Here is a 21,889-nt window from a genome sequence, read left to right as displayed (position 1 = left end):
AGTAATGTAGCACACATACACACACCTCCTAAAACATCTATCAGTTTGAGTTCCTGCAATAGAACACGCCTCTTCCATCAGAAGAAAAATGACTGAGGAAATTCATAGGTTCGTACTCGGAGAGATTCAGTGCAAGACTGGGTTCAAATGAAAGATTTCAGTGATAAAATTTACATATGCATGAAAAACACCCTCATATTAATGATCAGTGTAGTTATTTGGACTACAGTTCTCTAAGGTGTATATTGTTCAGTCATTTGTTCTTCTTTACTCCTTCATTGGTCCTCTGTGGACATACACCAGAAGGGTGTCCCAGTGTGTTTGGCTGAAGTGGGTTCACCAGCTCGTTTTATTCAAGACCTGAATAATTTGGAACATGTTACATCTAAGTCTTGCTTAAACTGTGTTTTCATTTTAATATATTTTTAGGAAGCAATGGATTTTAAATACAAATGTTTTGAAAGTGTATCATAATTGTTTACCCAATCTGCTTCCTTAAGATAATGCCAACAACAACTCACCAAACATGGATACATTTCCCATTTAGACCAACACGTTATGTATGCAAGCCATAATTACTTTTTGAATTTATTTACTATACAATTCATCTTTCTCACTGAGACTCACAGAAGATTACAATATGAAGCAGTGCAATCAGACTGCATAGAGCAATCAAAATACAGTAGGAACAGGATTATAGAGTTAGAGAACAATACAATAAACTATCTAAGGCAAAGTATATTATAAAACAATACAGAAGAATTACAATGTACTAAAAACAGATAACACCTACAATAGCCATTGCAGTAGATTATAATCCTATTCCATTATAATCTTATTCCATTATAAAGGTGCCCTCCTCTGAAAAATGGACGTAATATAAATATAGTTCTGTATGAAAATGTTTGAGCCCAATGGCACTTTAAAGACCAACAAAGTTTAAACAGTTTTCCTCAAGCCTTACATAGAGGGGGGGATAGTTGCCAGGAAGGGCTAGTTAAAGTAAAAAATGCATAAGTAACTTGGTGATAAGTATAGCTGAGATTTGATTAAAGCAGCTATTAGACAAGTTTATTGTATATGGCCATTGGCTGTTACAAGTTAAAACATAGTGATTAAAGCGGTTATTAATAGCAGCAAAGTAGCATACAAATACAAGAGTTAACAAACAGATGTGAGAACTAAGTTTGGATCCAGTCATACCTCCAAGACCATTACAGTCCAATTCTGGGTATAAGTGAGAAATGCGAGACTTAGCATGTGTAGATGCACACTTCCCTCTGATACACTGAAAGAGATTTTCTCAAGTGTTACATATGTGAGGGGGGTGTAGTTGCCAGGGGCTAATTAGAGTCAAGATGCATAAGTACAGCTAAGAAAGGAATAATACAGTTGGTGAGGTTTGTGAATAGCAGCAAATAGCATACAGATAATAAAACAGTTAACAACAGATGTGAGACCTCCAAGATCAACAAAGTTTAATAATGAGTATAAGCGAGAATTCAGTGGCTCAGCATTAGAGGTGTGCATTCGGTTCGGCTGAACCAAATCAACGGCCGAATCACCCCTGATTCGGCTGTATACGGAATCGCATACAGCTGAATCCAATTGGGGCCCATTATGCGGGAACCGAGTATGGCTCCCTGTATACTTCCGTATAGATATTCGGAAGTATACGGAATTCAATGCAAAAGGCAGGAAAGGGGCTTCTGCAGCCTCAGGGGAGCTGCTTGCCTCCTTTCCAGTCTTTGGTAGCCTTTTCCCGCCTCTCCCATAGCCTTCCTGGGATCAGGAGGGGGGAGAGGGGGAAGAAGAGCCCCAGCAGCCAATCCAAAGCATGCATTTGCAAAATGCATTGCAAATGCATGCTTTGCAGGGCTGTTGTGTAGCTGATCCATCAGCCATCAGCAACATTGTTGTTCTTTTGATCTTTTGCTTCCTTGGGTATCAAGTAAGCACTGTTGTCTGGCCAGAGAACCTTTTTAAGGAGTCTGCCTAGCTGGACTCCTCCATTGCTGCTGTGTTGGTGTGTGTTGGTGTGAGAGAGAGATTGTGCTGTGCTGGCCCTTGGCCTCAGCTGCTGCTGCTCTCTCTCAGCCTCACCAGACTTGCCTGGAGTAGAGAAGACGTCTAAGGTAAGACAGTCTTGGGGTTCTTGTTTTTATTTTAGTTGGTAAAAGGACTTTTTTAAGACTCAGAGTCCCTTTACTTATCCAGATTTGGATGGTGGGTAGCTTATTTGTGGTTAGGGTTAGGAGGTTCTGCCGGGGGAGGGGGCCTGGGGTGGGGTTTTTTTGCCAATTTGCCCATATCTTACTTTAGTGAGAGGACTTTTAAAAGTGCAGTGTCCTTTTACTTTTCCTGATTTGGGTGGCTTGGATTTCTTGGGGTTACGGTGAAGGTTTTTTTTGTGGGGGGGGGGGAGGGGTTGGTAAAGTTCCTGTATTGTTAAAAGTTAAGTTTTTTACTGTTTTAAAAGGATTCTGTTTTTGATTTGTTGCTGCTGTGTTGTGCTGCTGTTGTTCCGTTTTTCTTCTGGCTTTGGTTCTTGGGGGGGGGGGTGTTGCTGTTTGGCCTAATTTTCATTGTTTAAAAGGCCACTTTTTTAACAGTTGAGTTTGTGTTGGCCTTCTGTTTGGATCTATTCTCTATTGCTGCAGGTTTTGCATCCTCCTGTCCTGTTGTCCCCCTTTTCCTGGTTCTGGTTTTAGGGGAGGGGGTGTTGTTGACTGATTTGGCCTCAGGTTTCTTATTGGTGAAAAGGCCACCTTTTTAACAGTTGAGTTTCTTGGTCTTTTCCTGTTGTCCCTTTTCCTGGTTCTGTTTTTTTTGGGGGGGGGGGAGCTGGCACCTGGGTGAGAGACCCAGAACCAGCAGGCTTGTTGTGCTTGGCCAGCTCTCCCCGTGTTGTTTGGGGCAGGGCTGGAGAGCTGGCATCTGTAGATTGTGTGTTCTGTGGCAGGGAAGCTGGCACCTGGATGAGAGACCCAGAGCCAGCAGTCTTGTTGTGCTTGGCCAACTCTCCCTGCGTTCTTTGGGGCAGGGCTGGAGAGCTGACATCTGGGTTTGCTGCAGCCAGGTCTGTGAGCAGACGTTGAGCAGATTGTGTTTGGTGTGGCAGGGTTCATAGAGTAGATAGATGTATATAGTGCATTTGGGTCCTATAGAGATTCTCTGGTGTGAAGTTAGGTTTGGCTTTGGATGCCCCAGGAATTGGACCCACTGGCCTAATCTTTTTGGGACTTGGGGGGTTTGTAGTGGAGAGTCCCCTACAAATTTGGGGACTCTCCCTCAAACCCCCTCCCCTCCAGGCTGCTTCAAATATACCCTATTTGCCATTGATTTCAATGGCCCATAGGGTATAATGGGGCCGTATATTCGGAAACAGCCATGCATCTACTGTATATGCGGCTAGTCCGACTATGGAATTCAGAAATATACGGGATTCCGTATTCCCCCCCCGTATATTTCCGAATCCGTGTACTACCGAATTTTTTTTTTGCACATCCCTACTCAGCATGTGTAGTGAGATAAGAACTCAATACACATGCTAAGCCACTCAGTTCTCACATACCTAGAAATAGCCTTTGTTAGCCTTAAATGTTCCACTGGACTCAAACTTTGTTCTGCTGCTTCAGAGAACATGGCTACCCAACTGAATCTACAGTTCTATGCAATACAGTTCCAATGCATCTGAAGGTCCTGCTAAGATCCTGCTCTCCCCGTTGTATTCATTGATCAAAACATGGATAGAGCCAGTGTATTCCTTATATATTAATTCATCGCTTTAAGGAAGAATAAACTGTTCTCTAGATTTTGTACAATTCAGCACTCATGATTTGAAAGAACAGTATGCACCACAAATAAGTGAGCGACATACCATAACTCCGAAGTCAGGTCCCAGCACTTTTTGCCACTTAGATTTCAATTTATCTTCTGGTGATTCTGAGCTCTCACCTAAATTAAATATAACAGGGAATATTTCAAAAATTATATCAATTTACAATAATAAAGCACCACAATAATAGAATGAAAGCCCCAGAACAACACAAAGCAAAACAGATTTTTTTCTGAAGAACACAAGAAGAACAAGGGATCACACTCCTTTTAAATGCCTTCCCTCCATTTGGAATAATGGACAGGGGCACCTTCTTTTGGGGCTCATAGAATTGGACACCCCAGTCTAATCTTTTTGAAACTGGGGGGGGGGGATTTTGAGGAGTGCCACTAGATGCTATGCTGAAAATTTGGTGCCTCTACCTCAAAAAATAGCCCCCCACAGAGCACCAGATACCCACAGATCAATTTTCCATTATATCCTATGGGAATCGGTCTCCATCGGGAATAATGGAGTGCCCAGCAGACATTTCCCTTCCCCCACCACTTTCTGATAACTCTGAAGCAGGGGGAGGGCCTCCAAACTGGGGGATCCCCTGCCTCTACCTGGGGATTGTGTGTGAAAATGTTGGAATCTTGCCATGCTCTGACATACTATTGAAAAGGTATGCAATATCACAGCCGTGTTTAGTTTAATGGCTTAAGAAAAATTGGATATCTTTTTTGTTAAAAACTTATTATTTTTGACACAGCTGGTCAAAGCTTCTAGGGAAATGAGGGAATTGAAAGTACTACCTCGTCGCTGTGTTTCAAGACTGCTGTGTACAGGACATACGGGACTTATCAGAACTTGAACTACTACGTGGTTTTCTCAGGAGTTGGACCAAGGAATCCATTGAACCTGAAGGACTATTGGATATACATAAAGACTGTATCTGGATGATTTCAAATACGTCCATCTGTTACACTTAATATGGGTGTTCTGTACATCAGGATATGTTAACTGAATAACTTTTGTATATGAGAGTGTTTATAAGTATTAATATTTTCTATTCTTTCTAAGGATTTGTTTCTTTTGACGCTGGTTGTCACAGAACCTGTAGGTTCTTTCCTGTCACCCACCTGGGGATTGGCAGCCCTATATAAAACTCAATGGACTTTAACATTAATGGTCATTTATAAAAAGACTCCCACTAGCACCAGGACCTTATAGATTAAAACACCCAATGCAACACAGCTGTTATCAAGGCTACATTGCTACAATTCAGCCACAAACTCTGTTTATACATTTGGTAAGTATGAATGGCTAGTCTGGTTTAATTAGGCCAATGAGTAATATGGACTTTAATATAAGCCCCATTTCTAAACCAGTCTTCTTGGCTATCTTGACATTTATATCTTTTCAACTTTCTTACTAATGCAACCAGAGCAGTATTACAGTAATGCAAGACAATCTGACAAGGCTAGACAGCATAAAATGACTGGCTGCCCTGCATTTGACCTCAGCCAGAAGCGCAGCACTCATATTAAAAAATCCTCACATAAGAAGTATTTAACTTATAGAAGTCCAAGGCAGACAAAAAAAACTCAACAGTGGCAGCAACGGGAGGATAAGTTTACCGCAAGCTATTGGATTTTATAGCCAATTTTGTTACAGCTATGGACAACTTATAGAACATTTCACTAGCAGTAGTGAATGCTGTCAACATCCAAACTCACATGGTGCTTACCAGAACATTTTCAGTACAACTGCATTCTTTAGTTATGTATCATAGAAAAAGTAGTATATTAAGACAATTTAATGCATATTAAGACAACTACAATTCCTCAGTGGAATAGGCTTCCTCGGGAGGTGGTGGGCTCTCCTTCCTTGGAGGTTTTTAAACAGAGGCTAGATGGCCATCTGACAGCAATGGGGGTACTGTGAATTTGGGGGGAGGTGTTTGTGGGTTTCCTGCATTGTGCAGGGGGTTGGACTGGATGACCCTTGAGGTCCCTTCCAACTTTATGATTCTGTCATTCTATAAGAAATAGCAATGCCCAAAGCATTTCAAAGACCAAAAAGTATCCTTGCAAACCAGTTGACCAGAAAAGCTACCAATTTCATATTGGTTTTTTAAAAATGGAATTCAGTGCATCTTAGATATACACATTTTTTACACTACCATACAAGAAATCAAATTTAGTGAATCACAATATAACTTCCTAAGAGGCTGAGGCTGCAGTCCTATGGCTATATCTAACATTAAATCAGCTGGCACCTCCAATGATCACAAAACAGGCTTGCCAATCCCCAGGTCCCAGTGGGGGATCCTCCGGTTTTGCAGGCTCCTTTCCACCCCTAGTCAGCTGGCAGGGGAAGCCCCACCCTCCACAGCCACCATGTGCCTTTCCACCTTGGACAGCTTAGAAGACTTGGGATTCGGCTCCACAGCCAGGCTGAATAGCGGTGGGGTAAGCCTGCAGAACAACCTAGCTGTTGTGAGAAAAGGAAGGGAAGCAGCCAAGTCCCTTTGTTTGTTTTACAACCCCTTCAGAATTTGTTTGCACAGTAAAACAAAGAATTGCTGGTTTCCCTGTGTTACTCTGAGGAACATGGCTGAATATACAGCATCCAACAACTCCATGGTGAGTAAATTGCCCCAGTGAGACCACAAAGTGTGTGTTTCCAAATTGTTTTGGTGGGGGGGAGAGGGAGAGGGGGATGGAGAGGAAGGGGGGAGAGAGGGAGAAGGGGAGAGAGAATGGGAGAGAGAGAGAAAGAGAGAGAGAAGTGCAGCCAGCTGCTGGAGCATGAGGGAATGAAGACTATTCAGGGGAACTGCACTGCTGTCTATTTATTTATTTATTTTAGAGAATAAGAAAGTCTTCTGGCCCCACCCCAAAAGTCCCCTAGTATTTTCTGAGTTAGACTTAGCAACCCTATCACAAAAGCAAAGAAATGATGACATCCTTAAACAAGGTAAGGGCTTCTTCATACTCAGAAGACTCCCAAGAAGAAAAAAAAGCAGATTAACCAAAAAGAAAAACAGCAGTCCCCCAAATCCAAACAGCTTGATGAGGACTAAACATGATCTTGGAGCCAGACTAATGATGCCACCAAAGCAAGCATTTCCACCCACGGGGCACAATTTTCTGGCCACCTCCTCCTGTTGCAGCCCACCCTCCATGAATAGGATGTCAGGGAGCATTTTGGACTGCCACAGGAAGGAGGAGGGAAAATCATGCTCTTTGGGCAGAAATCTTTGGGCATGCAAAAGTTTTAGTGTGGATACAAGCCACGACTCAGAAAAGTGCTGAACATGAGGCCTGACCTACACATGAGGCCTGACCTACACTGCAGCTAAAGAATTACATTTTCCAAAGTCCATCTGCATTATAACTTCCTGTAAGTGGAAGCCAGCATAGCATTGGCTTCTCTCAGATGTGTAAATTTGTAATTTGCTGGAAGTTTGTACATGATGAGTCATTAAGCATGTGACACCCTCCGTAATCTGAAGTGGTACAGCCCATTATATCCATTATTTTGTATATATAGGTCAGGCTCTAGTTTCAGACAAAAGGGAGAAAGGCAAATTAGGCTGTCCAAGTAGGTTTAAACAATCCAGAGGGAGAGCAATTTGGAAGGGAGATTCCAAGCTGATCTGCCACTTACATGATTTCTTGTGACACCCCCCCATCCCCCGTTTATACTCTTCAGACTTATTGAGTAAAAATGCACATATCTACTTATTTCCTTTCAAACATTTGAACCTTGCATCATTTTAATAACTGTATGCAGCTTCTGCCTTACCCCACAGCCGACTAGAACTGATCCCTTCAGAGCAGATTAGTTGATATTCAAAGACTCCATTATGCCTTTTGTATGACCTTTGATGTCCAAGATAAACACACAAAAGGTCTCCAAAAGATAATGACAAAATGGACTTCCGGGTTTTTGTCATGGAGGATTAAGCTGCTTTTCTGTTGACGAGCAGATCAGAACCTCTGTTCTGGGCAGAGAAGGTGATCTTAACACCTGCTGCCTACCTCTTCCAGGCAGGGAGAGGGCCAAGATATGCTTATCAAGTTCTGAGGGGATTTACTTTGGCTGACTAGGGACTCCAGTGGGGTTCCTTTTTGGCTTTGAAGAGTCCCCCGAGAAGGACTGCATTCAATCGTCTACAGAGGATTCCTGAGGTCATTAAGTTGGCTTAAATCCACCAGGATACAAAGCTTCCTTGAGACTGATTAACATCTAATAAGTAAGAGAGCAGTGCGCAGAAGGATATCGGACTAGAAGGTAAAAGATTTATATCGATCACTCCGGGACTAATATAAAAATAAACACAAAAACAATGGTCTGGATCCAGATATAACATTTTATATTAAGGAAGATAAAGGAGGGGTTAAAATTGGGACTTGTGAACTTGGAGAAATAAGGCTAAAAGAGGAAAAACAAATTTTGTTTGGAATACTTATGGTCTGGAATAGAAAACCCCTCTGAGAAGAATTGCTGAGTTGGTGAATATAATACAGGAAATGTTGTCACTGAAATAACGCGAGACTTTATAACTACTGAAAACGAGACCGTGTCAAGAAAGGAAGGTAGGTAAAGGAAGGAGCCATTAGGAGAAGGGAAAAAGAACAAGCCTCCTAGCCTTCTCTAGGACTTAAAATCATAGAGAAGTACCAGCGGCCATTACAAGAAGGTCAAAATGTTAAAAATTAATTAAAAGAAAACTGAAAAATAGCAGAGCCGGCAGATACTGTTATTAAAAGGTTAAATCTATTGGACTGTATACTCAGAATTAATTTTGGTACAGTTTTGGAGAAAAAAGGAAAACACTTTTTTAAAAGGACAGAAAAACCGCGGTGGCCATTTTGAATAAGAAAACTTTTTAAAAAATTACTATCTTGACCTAGGAACATCAGAGAACGGCGATTTTGGGCTTATATAAAAGGGCATGGTCTAATCTATAGGACTGTGTACTTGAAATTTGAATATGAGAGGTCAACTTTTGGACCTATTTAAAGCAGTAGGCAAACAATGATGTCAGAGCAAAGACCAGCAGCAAAGCAGATCCGAACTAGGGCTGGGTCACTTGAAGAAGAAAAAATGGCTAAATGGCAAGATGTAATGGATGCTATGGAAGCAAGATTGGCAAAGATAATTAGAGAAACAAAAATAGAACTAAAAAAAGAATTAAAAAAAAATATTGAGTCCAGCACAGAAGAAATTAAAAAAGACATTGAAGATCTCAGAAAAGATACTCAAGCAGCGTTACAGAAAGCTCAAAAGGTGGAGGAAAAGAAGAAGAAGATGAAGATATTGGATTTATATCCCGCCCTCCACTCCGAAGAGTCTCAGAGCGGCTCACAATCTCCTTTACCTTCCTCCCCCACAACAGACACCCTGTGAGGTGGATGGGGCTGGAGAGGGCTCTCACAGCAGCTGCCTTTTCAAGGACAACCTCTGCCAGAGCTATGGCTGACCCAAGGCCATGCTAGCAGGTGCAAGTGGAGGAGTGGGGAATCAAACCCGGTTCTCCCAGATAAGAGTCCGCACACTTTAACCACTACACCAAACTGGCTCTCCAAGGTGAAAGACCAAGATGCAAGAATGGATAAAGCAGATTCCACTATCCAAAAAATGCAAGAGAAAGCATTATTACTAGATTGTAAACTAATGGAGAACCAAATACGAGCCTCTGAAGTTCACCTCTTACCATTTCTTTCCTGTAGAAAGAGAAGCTTTAGGCTGGCATAGGCACCCTTAACGGGGAACTGTGCAAAAGTCTGCTTCTCTCCCCACCACCAGTCAGTACTTCCTAATGTGGGGGTGGGACGGGCCTCATCTCAAGGGGAGGGACGGTGGCTCAGTGGTAGAGCATCTGCTTGGGAAACAGAGGGTCCCAGGTTCAATCCCCGGCATCTCCAAAAAGGGTCCAGGCAAATAGGTGTGAAAAACCTCCGCTTGAGACCCCGGAGAGCCGCTGCCAGTCTGAGTAGACAATACTGACTTTAATGGACCAAGGGTCTGATTCAGTATAAGGCAGCTTCATATATATATATATATATATATATATATATATATATATATATATATATATATATATATATATATATATATATATATATATATATATATATATAATATAAGAGGGGTGCCGAAGTCTACTACTACCGATTTAAGGACATATATAATTAAAATTATTGCTGAATTCCTTTTAGAAGACCAAGACGAAACTGACCATTTTTATGACTACATTTATAGGGTAAATTTGGAGTACGCCAAAAGAAATAAATTACCAAGAGACGTGGTGATGAAATTTGTGACAAGAGACATGATGGGAAGGATTCTTAGTAAACAATTCAAGAGCACACTGGAGGTGGATGGCAGTAGAGTAAGAATCATGAAAGAATTGCCAAGGAAAGTCATTAATGACAGGAGACTTTACAAAAAGTTGACTGAAAAGTTGAGAGAAAAAGAAATAAGATACAGATGGGAACTCCCAGAGGGACTGAGTTTTGAATTTAAAGGATGGAGATTTACTATTACAAATACTCAGCAAATGACAAATTTTTGAAGGATCATAAAGACTTTGGGGAAACAGATCAAGAATAGAAATCATTATGGATTACAAATTAATATCTTGGAATATAAATGGACTTAATTCACCACAAAAAAGAAGAGCAACCTTTCATTGGATTGGGAAACAAAAATGTAACATAACATGTCTGAAAGAAGTACATATCAAACAAACGGATTACAAATTTTTATGGAATAAGCAACTTGGTATGGAATTTTGTTCACTGGCCAAGGAGAAAAAAAGGGGTGTAGTTTTTTATATCAAACAAGAATTAGACCCAAAATTAATTTTTAAAGATGATGCCAGATATATTGCGGTAGAAGTGACATTGAACTACAAAAGAACTTTGTTACATATAAACATATGAAGCTGCCTTATACTGAATCAGACCCTTGGTCCATCAAAGTCAGTATTGTCTTCTCAGACTGGCAATGGCTCTCCAGGGTCTCAAGATGAGGTTTTCCACACCTATTTGCCTGGACCCTTTTTTGGAAATGCCAGGGATTGAACCTGGGACCTTCTGCTTCCCAAGCAGATGCTCTACCACTGAGCCACCGTCCCTCCCCACCGTTGCTGGGAATATATGCTCCAAATGGAGCAAAACACTCTTTTTTTAAAGATATAATGCAACAATTAGACCAAGTGGTGCATAAACAAATTATGATAATGGGAGATTTTAACAAAACAGTAAAAAATGCTTTAAACAGAACTGGGGGGGGGGGGACGATGAAGGGAAATTACCAAAATCATTCTTCGAATTGGTAAAACAAGAGACTTTAGAAAACATATGGAGGGAATTAAACCGCAAAGAACGTGATTATATTTATGGCAAGGCAAAATTCTTTTTTGAGAATTGATATGATTTGGACCACAAAAGATCTTGGACTTTTAACGAAAAAAAATAGAGATACTTCCTAAAACAAGAGCAGACCACAGTCCAATACTGTGGTCTGCCAAATCAAAGAAAAAGACTCTAAGGTGGCGGATAAATGAGGACTTGCTATAGAAACAGGAAATAGTGGTGTCTCTGGAAAAGGAAACTAAATGCTTTGTCCAAATAAATGAAAAAGAGGATACTCAATTTCGAATTGTGTGGGATGCTTATAAAGCAGTAATGAGGGGCATTTTAATTACTTTGAATAAAGATAAAAGAGCCAAAAATAAGCAAATGATGGATATTCAGAAAGAAATTGAGAAAAAAGAGAAGGAGCTTAAAAAGCAACCTGGGAAAAAGAAAATCATAAGAAAGATTACAATATTACAAAGCCAACTGAGCCATTTGCTGAATAAAGAAGTGGAATGGAATTTAAAAAGACTCCAACAGAAATCTTTTGAAGGTGCGAAGAAACCTGAAAAATACTTGGCTTGGCAAATGAAAAAAAGAAGGGAGACTAAAGTAATTAACAAAATTGTGTCGGGAGGAAAAGACATTGTTGATCATGAAGGAATTAAAAGGGAATTTTATAAATACTATGCCAAGCTGTTTAGAAGCCACAGCGTAGATAGAAAAAGAATTGATGCATATCTACAGAAAATTAAGGTAAACTCCTTAACAGAAAACATGGAGAATGTGTTGAATAAACCAATTGAGAGAGGAGAAATAAAGGAGGCAATTAACTCAATGAAGTTAGGAAAAGCACCTGGTCCAGATGGCTGTATGGCAAAATTTTATAAAGTTCTCACGGAGACACTATTACCAAAACTTCAGAAATTGATGAACATTATAAGAATAGACAGGAAAATTCCTAACACATGGAAAGAAGCAGTAATTTCTTTGACACCAAAAGAAGACAGAGACACTACAAATGTGAAAAACTATAGATCAATTTAATTACTTAACAATAACTATAAAATATATGCAAGAATTTTAGCAGAACGCCTTAAACAGCATTTGAACAGTTTTATTAAAGAAGAACAAGCAGGATTTCCTCCCAAGAGACAAATTAGAGACAATATTAGAACAGTTATAGACATTATCGAATATTATGAGAAACATCCTGAAAAAGAAGTAGCATTATTTTTTGCAGACGCAGAGAAAGCATTTGATAATGTGCATTGGGACTTTATGATGGAGAAATTGAGATTGGGAGAAGACTTTATAAGAATGGTAAATGTGATATATTTTGAACAATCAGCAAGGCTCTGTATTAATGCAGATTTAACGGAAAAAATGATAATAAATAAAGGAATAAGACAAGGTTGCCCTCTATCTCCACTGATATTTATAATGACTTTAGAGGTTTTGCTAATGCAAATTCAAGAAGATAAAGAGATAGAGGGATTGAAAATGAAAGGTTTTTCTTATAAGTACAGAGCATTTGCAGATGATGTGATGTTTATAAATGAAAATGCCACTCATGTAACACCATTGTTGCTTCATAAGAACCAAGAATATGGAGAACTGGCAGGCTTTTACATAAACAAAGAAAAATCAAAAATTTTGTGCAAAAATATGTTAAAGAGTAAACAGGAAGAACTACAGAGGTTAACAGAGTGTGAAGTTACTTCCAAAGTAAAATATTTACGTGTGGAAATAACAACGAAAAATATTGATTTGTACAAAAACAATTATGAGAAACTCTGGCGTAAGACTGATGGAAATTTGATAAAATGGAACAAATTGAATCTGTCTATGTTGGGCAGAATTTCTGCAATTAAGATGAACATTTTACCAAGAATTATGTTCCTGTTTCAAACAATTCCAATAGTGAAAGACAACAAACAATTTAATAAATGGCAAAGGAAACTTTCAGAATTCATATGGGCCGGGGAAAAAACCAAGAATTAAAATGAAAATTCTGATAGATGCGAAAGAAAGGGGTGGATTTCAATTGCTTAATTTAAAGCAGTATCATGATGCAGTATGCCTGGTGTGGATTAAGGAATGGATGACAGAAAGTTACTAGCATTAGAAGGTCATGGAAATGTTTTTGGATGGCATGCTTACATGTACTATGGTAAAAATAAGATGGACGGCTTCTTCTCACATCACTATATCAGAAGTCATCTGTTAAATATCTGGTTAAAATATAAAAGATATGGGGATGAGAGGAAACCGCTTTGGATTGTACCAACAGAAGTAATAAAATTGTATTCAGATATCAAAGAAGAGAAGTGGTTATCATATAAACAACTTCTAAAAATTTAAGGAGGAAAGGTGGAATTAAAATTGGCTGAAGAAATGCAACATAAATATAATTGGTTTCCATTACAACAAATAAAGAGTTTGCTTGAACAGGACATCAAGAATTATGGAATAAGACAAGAACAAACAGAACTGGAGAGAATGCTGTTTGGGGAAAATGAAAAGCTGATTTCAAAGACATATAAACTATTATTGAAATGGTCTATGGAAGATGAAGTAGTTAAATCACAAATGATAAAATAGGCAATAAATATAAATAAGGAAATACAGATGGAGTCATGGGAATACTTATGGAAGAACTCTATGAAAATATCTACATGTTACAATATTAAAGAAAATTGCTTCAAAATGTTATATAGGTGGTACACGACACCTAAGAAATTGGCAAAAATGAACAATCAGGTATCGTATAGATGTTGGAAATGTAAATGCCATGAAGGATCTTTCTACCATATGTGGTGGCCTTGCGAAAAGGCGAAACAATTTTGGCAAATGATTCAGCAAGAGATATTGAAAGTTTTGGGATATAATATTAAAAAGACACCAGACATCTTTTTGTTGGGATTACAAATGGTAACATTCAAAAGCAAGATAGAACGATAATTTGGTATATGCTTTCAGCTGCACAGACATTATATGCCCAAATGTGGAAACAAGACTATATATCAGAAATGTGGGAATGGACTTTGAAAGTTATGCATTGGAGTGAAATGGACAAACTTACAAGAATCTTAAAAGAACAAAATCTAGAGAAGTTTAAAAATGAGTGGGGAAAGTTTCAAAAGTATTTTGAAAAACAATGGAACGTTAAAGGACATTTGGTGATCTTTGACAATGGTTAATTTTTAAAGAAACTACATATGGATTACAGTTTAAAAATGGGATTATTGGATTATAACTTTTTCGTTTCTTTGTGAATGAATAAGGACTATCATGAAGATGGACTACAATTATAGCCTTTGGTATTTTTTTTTGCTTTTTTATGAAGAAAGATTCTTTAATAAGAGTTTATTACCTTATAACAAATTAATTAAAATAGTAATAGGGAGTTGTTTGTTAAGGGGGTTGGCACTGCTGGGGCTCACCAAAAGGGTGGTGGGGTGGAGAAAATGTTATATATGTGTATTAACTTTTAATAACAATTGATAATGTGCTACTACAATATATTATATTATAATAAATTGTTTTAAACAAAAGATAATGAAAAAACTAAGATAATTGATTCTTTTGCTCACCTATATCACAAATCTTTACCTGGATTCATTTTTATTAAAGCCAGTTCTTCAAAGACAACTTTATCTTTCCTTTCCAGGAAATTTTTGAGAGAACATATTAAGTTTCATTAAATGAATCTGTTTAATAAAATAATAAAAAAATAATCTGTTTTGTTCCAATTTATGGGTGCAGCTAACTGAAGACCATATAGCACAAATAGTTAACACCAGAGTGGGGAAAACCTTCAAAATCTTCCTAGATAAACACCTTTAATCTTCATACTGCAACAGCAAATTTCACATGAGGCTTGTTTAAAAGCCAATACAATTATGTTGTTTTCCATGATTCATTTTCCATGCTATTGTAGGTGGTACTGATGCTGGTAAGGTTGATGTGAGTCTTTTCCCCAAATCCACTCTTTTCTTAAGATTACTCTGTCATACTTTCTTATTCCCACATAGAATCATAGAGCTGGAGGTCCCCCTTGAAGTTCCTCATGGACCCCCATCTTCTATTTCCCTAATGATGAGTGCATTGTTTTGAATGAACCTAATGAATGTGGTCTCCTCTCATGGATTGCTGCCTTGATATGGTGAGAGGGCTTGCGCGGTTCAGTGAGGCTGTGGGCTATGCCATGCAGGGTCACCCAAGATGGACAGGCCACAGCTGAGAACCCAGACAAAATGTGATCCACTGGAGAAGGAAATGGCAAACCACTCCAGTATCCTTGCCAAGATAACCCCATGGACAGTAACAAAAGGCTAAAAGACATGGCACTGGAAGATGAGCCCCTCAGGTCAGAAGGTGCCCAATATGCTACTGGGGAAGAGCAGAGGGCAAGTCCAAGTAACCACAGAAAGAGTGAAGAGGCTGGGCCAAAGCTGAAAGGACGCTCAGCTGTGGATGTGTCTGATGGTGAAAGAACAGTCCGATGCTGCAAAGAACAATACTGCATTGGGACGTGGAACATAAGATCTATGAATCAAGGTAAACTGGATGTAGTCAAACAAGAGATGGCAAGACTGAACATCGACATCAGCGAATCAGGGAATCAGCGAACTAAAATGGACAGGAATGAGTGAATTTAACTCAGAGGATCACTACATCTATTATTGTGGCCCAGAGTCCTGTAGAAGAAATGGTGTGGCCTTTATAGTTAACAAGAGAGTGAGGAAGGCAGTAACGGGATACAATCTCAAAAATGACAGAATGATCCTGGTCCGTATCCAAGGCAAACCATCAATATCACAGTAATCCAAGTCTATGCCCCAACCACCGATGCAGAAGAGGCTGAAGTGGACCAGTTCTATGAAGATCTACAACACCTTCTAACATTAACACCAAAAAAATTGTCCTCATCATCATAGGGGACTGGAATGCCAAAGTAGGAAGCCAAAAGGTAAATGGAACAACTGACAAGTTTGGCCTTGGAGAACAAAATGAAGCCAGGCAAAGGCTAATAGAGTTTTGTCAAGAGAACAAGCTTGTCATAGCAAATACCCTCTTCCAACAACCTAAAAGGTGACTCTACACATGGACATCACCTGATGGGCAACACAGAAATCAGATTGATTATATACTCTGCAGTCAAAGATGGAGAAGCTCCTTACCGTCAGCAAAAACAAGACCTGGAGCTAACTGCGGCTCAGATCATGAGCTACTCATTTCAAAAATCAGGCTTAAACTGAAGAAAACTGGAGAAGCCATTAGGCATTAAGGTTTGGCCTTGATCACATCCCTTATGAATATACAGTGGAGGTGAAGAATAGGTTTAAGGAACTAGAGTTGATAGAGTGCCTGAAGAACTATGGATGGAGGTTCATGACATTGTACAGAAGGCAGCAATCAGCACCATCCCAAAGAAAAAGAAATGCAAGAAAGCAAAGTGGCTGTCTGATGAGGCTTTACAAATAGCTGAGGAAAGAAGGAAAGTGAAAGGCAAAGGTGAAAAGGAAAAATTCATCCAACTGAATGCAGATTTTCAGAGAACAGCAAGGAGAGATAAGGAGGCCTTCCTGAAGGAACAATGCAAAGCAATAGAGGAAAATAATAGAATGGGAAGGACAAGAAATCTCTTCAAGAAAATTGGAGAAATCAAGGGAACATTTCATGCAAAGATGGCCATGATAAAGGACAAAAATGGTAGGGACCTAACAAGCAGAAGAGATTAGGAAGAGGTGGCAAGAATACACAGAAGAATTATACAAGAAGGATCTCAATGTCCTTGACAGCCACGACAATGAAATCGCTGACCTCGAGCCAGACATCCTGGAATGTGAAGTCAAATGGGCCTTAGAAAGCATTACTAACAACAAAGCGAGCACAGATGACGGTATTCCAGTTGAGCTATTCAAAGTCGTAAAAGATGATGCTGTTAAAGTGATGCACACATTATGCAGCAAATTTGGAAAATGCAACAGTGGCCATAGGATTGGAAAAGGTCAGTTTATATTCCAGTCCCAAAGAAGGGTAATGCCAAGGAATGTTCAAACTATCACACTATTGCGCTCATTTCACATGCCAGCAAGGTCATGTTAAAGATCCTACAAGCTAGGCTTCAACAGTCCTAAAAGATGATGCTGTTAAAGTGATACACATATTATTTCAGGAAATTTGGAAAACACAACAGTTGCCACAGGATTGGAAAAGATCAGTTTATATTCCAATCCCAAGAAGGGTAATGCCATAGAATGTTCCAAATATCGCACCATTGCACTCATTTCACATGCCAACAAGGTCATGTTAAAGATCCTACAAGCTAGGCTTCAGCAGTATGTAGATCAGGAACTACCAGAAGATCCTGATGCTGGGAAAGACAGAAGGCAAAAGAAGAAGGACACAGCAAAAGATGAGATGGCTGGACAGCATTACTGATGTAACAAACATGAATTTGAGCAGACTTCGGAGGATGGTGGAAGACAGGAGGACCTGGCGTGACTTTGTCCATGGGGTCGCAAAGAGTCGGATTTGACTGTGCGACTGAACAACAACAACAGTGCATGTGGTCGCTGTGTTTCTAACATCAAATCATGGAAAGAAGCACATAAATGCAAAGACCTCATTTGAAAATAAAACAAGAACTAGAAATGTAAGCACTGGAATTCTGCAAGATTTCACACCTAGTCTCTCAGCATCAAATTACATATTAAAATGCATCATTCAGCAAAGTCTTCCTCCAACTGCAGAATGAACATATGGGCATTTACATGCTTTGAATGTTTCTCCACACTAAACACAACCAATGGTAGTAAACTAGTACACAGGATCAGAACTCAGGCTGCAGCTGTTTTCTCTGATTTGCGAGCTACCATTCTACATGCATTTTCCAACTGTCCCATCTGAGCAGGAATAGAACTCTGCCATGAGAAAACTCAGCATTCTTTATGTAGTGATTTAATGATGTAGTGCACATTTATTTTATTTTATTTTTGTGTGATACCTGAATACCTGTGGTAAAGCTGAGGTAAAGTTCAGCATGAGGAATATTCACATTAACTGGTGAATATATATCTCTGTATCTACTGGGGCTATGGTGATGCCAAAGTAGAAGGAAGGGAATAAACAAAGAAAGCTTGCTTATATAATAGAAGGGGTCAAAGGAGAATTGGGGGAACCCTGTTCTGGTGAAGAACTGCCGGGAGACTGAGGGAGTTTGCTTTGGAGATGGCTTGTCAGTGAAATACAGTTTGCTTTCTGAAACATGCTGGGACTTTAACATATGTGGGAGATGTGCCATCAGTCTGTACACCCTGCTTCTTAATTCTAATTATGGGAGGAGGCTACAGTTGCTTGCTGATACACTTTTTGGATAGCAATTTGCTGGTGGTCCCTGGCTCCAAAGACATCATCTGTCCTCGACCAGGGCTAGGGCCTTTTTTGTTCTGGCTCCAATCTGGTGGAATGCTCTGTTGAACACCATCAGGGTCCTGAGGGATCTTATGCAATTCCACAGAGCCTGTAAGAAAGAGATGTTCTGCCAGAGCTTTGGTTGAGAGAAGAAAGAAGGCAAAGTCACTGTATAAATGTCCAAAACAATCCTAAGAAAAACACACAACGCTTATTACACTCACAAAATACACTAATTACTTTACAAAAATTTAGTGTAATTCACAAGCAAACATGGAAGCGATGCAGTGCCGTACAGGCAGTCCAAGGCAAGAACCCAACTGGAAAAGTTAAAAAAAGTGATGCAGTCACCAATATCATTTGGAAGAGGACATCTTACATTCCAGCGCTGCTTACTAGAATCCACTATGGACCAAAGTCCACCAATTGTACAAGAAGCTGCTAAATGAGCATCTGTGGATATTCAGACCTCATTTTCTCAGGAAGCTTTGTCTAAGCTTAAATTTCAAAGAACATTATCTCTTCAAATTCCAGTGCTTCTAACTGTATCCCCCCAGTAAGGTTCAAGGCTTGAGGCTTTCCCTGCAATCCAAATTGCAGAAGAGGCAGCAGAAGCAGCCACATGCCTCCCCATGCGATTTAAAGACCCCACTGACCAGCTGGTCAGCAGGCTCTTTAAATGGAGGGGGAGGCTGGTCCGGCTGCTTCTGCTGGTTTTCCCCAATGCCAGTGAAAATCCTGGACCTTCCACTGGCACAGGAAGGGCAATGGCTGCTCCTGGGGCCCTCCTGTGCAATTTAAGTCACCCAGGAGGGAGGGGGCGGCCTCTACCCTCTCAGGGGGCATCCAATTGGCACCCCCAGGGCTGTACCCTAGGCTACCACCTAAGGTCACCTAATGGGCACACCAGCCCTGGGTAGGCATTCTATGTGAGTGAAAAGGTGTGTTACAGAAGGGTTATCTTTTCCTACCACTGTTGAACCTTACTGTATCTGGAGAGAAGGGAAGCACTTCCTGCTCTTGCTGTCCTCAGCATGAGGAACAGTTGCTCTTGTGAGACAATGAGATTCTCTGCAGAACGAAGAAACTGGCCATGGAGAAAGGGGAGTAAAATCAGTGCCACACCAATGTGATCAGCTTGCTCTTATCCCAGGCAACTTGTATGGTGATTTTATCCTCTCATCCCTAGTGCCAGTTCCCAGCAACCACCCAGGTGCTGGGATGAGAGTACAGAAGCTGAAAAGGTTGGGGGTGCTGTTGGAGAGGACTTGTTTATTTTTGTACCTGATACAAGGGTTGCTGCTCACAAATCTCTACCCCCTACAGTAGTGGCTGTTCCAAGGCATGAACAAATACCAACCACAAGTTATATCAAACAATGTCCTTGCCCACTGTCCTGAACCATGGGCAGGATTGCCTACTGGTTTGGAGAAAAATGTCACAATAGGATGTTATTTACAAGGCAATTTAATTACCTTCCATGCCATGAAAAGCTTCAACTGTCCATTTCCATACATCAAGCTTCTATTAAGGAATAGAGCATTTTTTGCAGGCCTGTTGATAACCCTAAACATAGGCTGGGCACCAAACTGGGGGGAAAATTGTTCAGAAGAACCATAGGTGGCACAGAGCAACTGAGGGACTATCACTGGCTTAAGAACTCTTTGCCATAGGTGTACTGACTGATGTTGATGTAATCACTCATTGCTTTGTCTTAGTATCTGCATTTTTCAGCTAAAAAATGGAAACAATATAGCTTGTGTGTGTGTGTGTGTGTATATATATATATATATATATATATATATATATATATATATATATATATATATATATATATATTTTACATGTATTTAACTGTTCATTGATTTGTCATTTGGAGCTACTTTCTTGCATGCTCTTTGATTTCTGGCTTTCTGTTTGTGATATATTTCAATATACATTATGGTGGCCCTATCAGTGTCTGTCAAGCCATGCCACCAGATTGACAGACTGCTTCTAGGCCCAGTCACTTAGGCACAAGATTGCCCTAATTTTCATATGTGAAATTTTGGCAGATACATTTACATGCAGTAATTCTTCAGATGAAGAAACTGCAGATTCTTTTTGGAGATCAAATAACATTTGATGGTCTCCCAACAACTGTTCTTGCAGCTCTGTTTATATGTATCTCATTCTTTCTCTGAGAGAACAGTGCTTTTAAGCCCCTCCAAAACTATTATGACTAGACTCAGACAGTAATATGCCTAAATTGATCTAGTATGCTTCATAACTGAGGGGACAACTTATATTTGAAAGAAGTCTGTAAGTTTTCACCACTGCTTTATGGGAAACATGAAACTTTAGGAAAAGCAACTCCCCAGCACACATCTCCCATCTTTTGTAATCCATGTGACAGTCAGCTCCAGACTAGAGTACTGTAACTTGCTCTATGCTGACCTACCCTTGTGGTTGACTCAGAAACTTCAATGGGTTCAGAATGCAGCAGTGCGAGTCCTGTTGGGATGTAAGCCAAAATGCCCTCAAAACAAGGTTGGGGAATTGTCAGGTGGGCACCTGGCTCACTCAGGATCTTTTACCTGTGTATACAGGATTCCACGTCCAGAAAGTAATGCTTAAAAATATTAGGGACTCTAAGTAAAACACATTAAAATTTATTAAGAAAAATATAGGCTTTCATACAAGATAAAATACTCATAAAATCATACACACAGTCCTAAGAAAAATAGATAGAGAGATAGGGGAACACATGGGTAGACAAACAGGGCAATATTTACTGATCGTAGTCTTCAAGGAAGGCTCCAATGGCGACGAGCAACAAAGTGGGAGAAGGGACCCGAAACTGATCAGGAATCGGGGATGGATCTATGCAGCGGAATTGGGATACTGATAGAAGAACACCTGTGGGTAGCTAGTCCACAGATTATAAGGACTCTCTTGAGCCCTTAGGGGATGGGAGGTATGAGGGAGGAGGAAGGTGGTCAGCTGGTGCATGACCTCACGAAAAGGGGAGGTTTTGCAGTGACCATAAGGGCTGGACTACTGCGACAGCGAATAGAAAGTTCATTAGTGGCACCTAATTGGGTGCTTGCTCTTGACTAATGAACTGGCCTGGATCCTGGATACCTGAGTGAACTTTCAGGTTGAAATGGATCAGGGGGAGGCTCCAAAATGACAGTTGGGGAGAAGAATAGAGAGATTATTTGGGTGGGGAGATACTTAGGACTATTAGACTTATCTAAAAGGGTGACAATAGAGAATCAAATCATGGCCTAGG

At 40.0% G+C, this 21,889-nt stretch overlaps 1 protein-coding gene across 1 annotated transcript in view; it reads right to left on the bottom strand.

Moving 5' to 3' along the window:
* The window catches only part of PATJ (PATJ crumbs cell polarity complex component), a 332,986-nt gene that overhangs the window by 273,934 nt on the left and 37,163 nt on the right, over window positions 1-21,889 (bottom strand). Inside the window, 1 exon segment of the mRNA XM_060231912.1 lies at window positions 3,881-3,957. Coding sequence (XP_060087895.1) covers window positions 3,881-3,957 — 77 coding nt within the window.

Source organism: Heteronotia binoei, chromosome 2 (genome assembly GCF_032191835.1).
Source record: "Heteronotia binoei isolate CCM8104 ecotype False Entrance Well chromosome 2, APGP_CSIRO_Hbin_v1, whole genome shotgun sequence".
NCBI classification, from domain to species: domain Eukaryota; kingdom Metazoa; phylum Chordata; class Lepidosauria; order Squamata; family Gekkonidae; genus Heteronotia; species Heteronotia binoei.
Note: the sequence above shows the minus strand (reverse complement) of the source record. Positions and strands in the feature narration are given on the sequence as shown.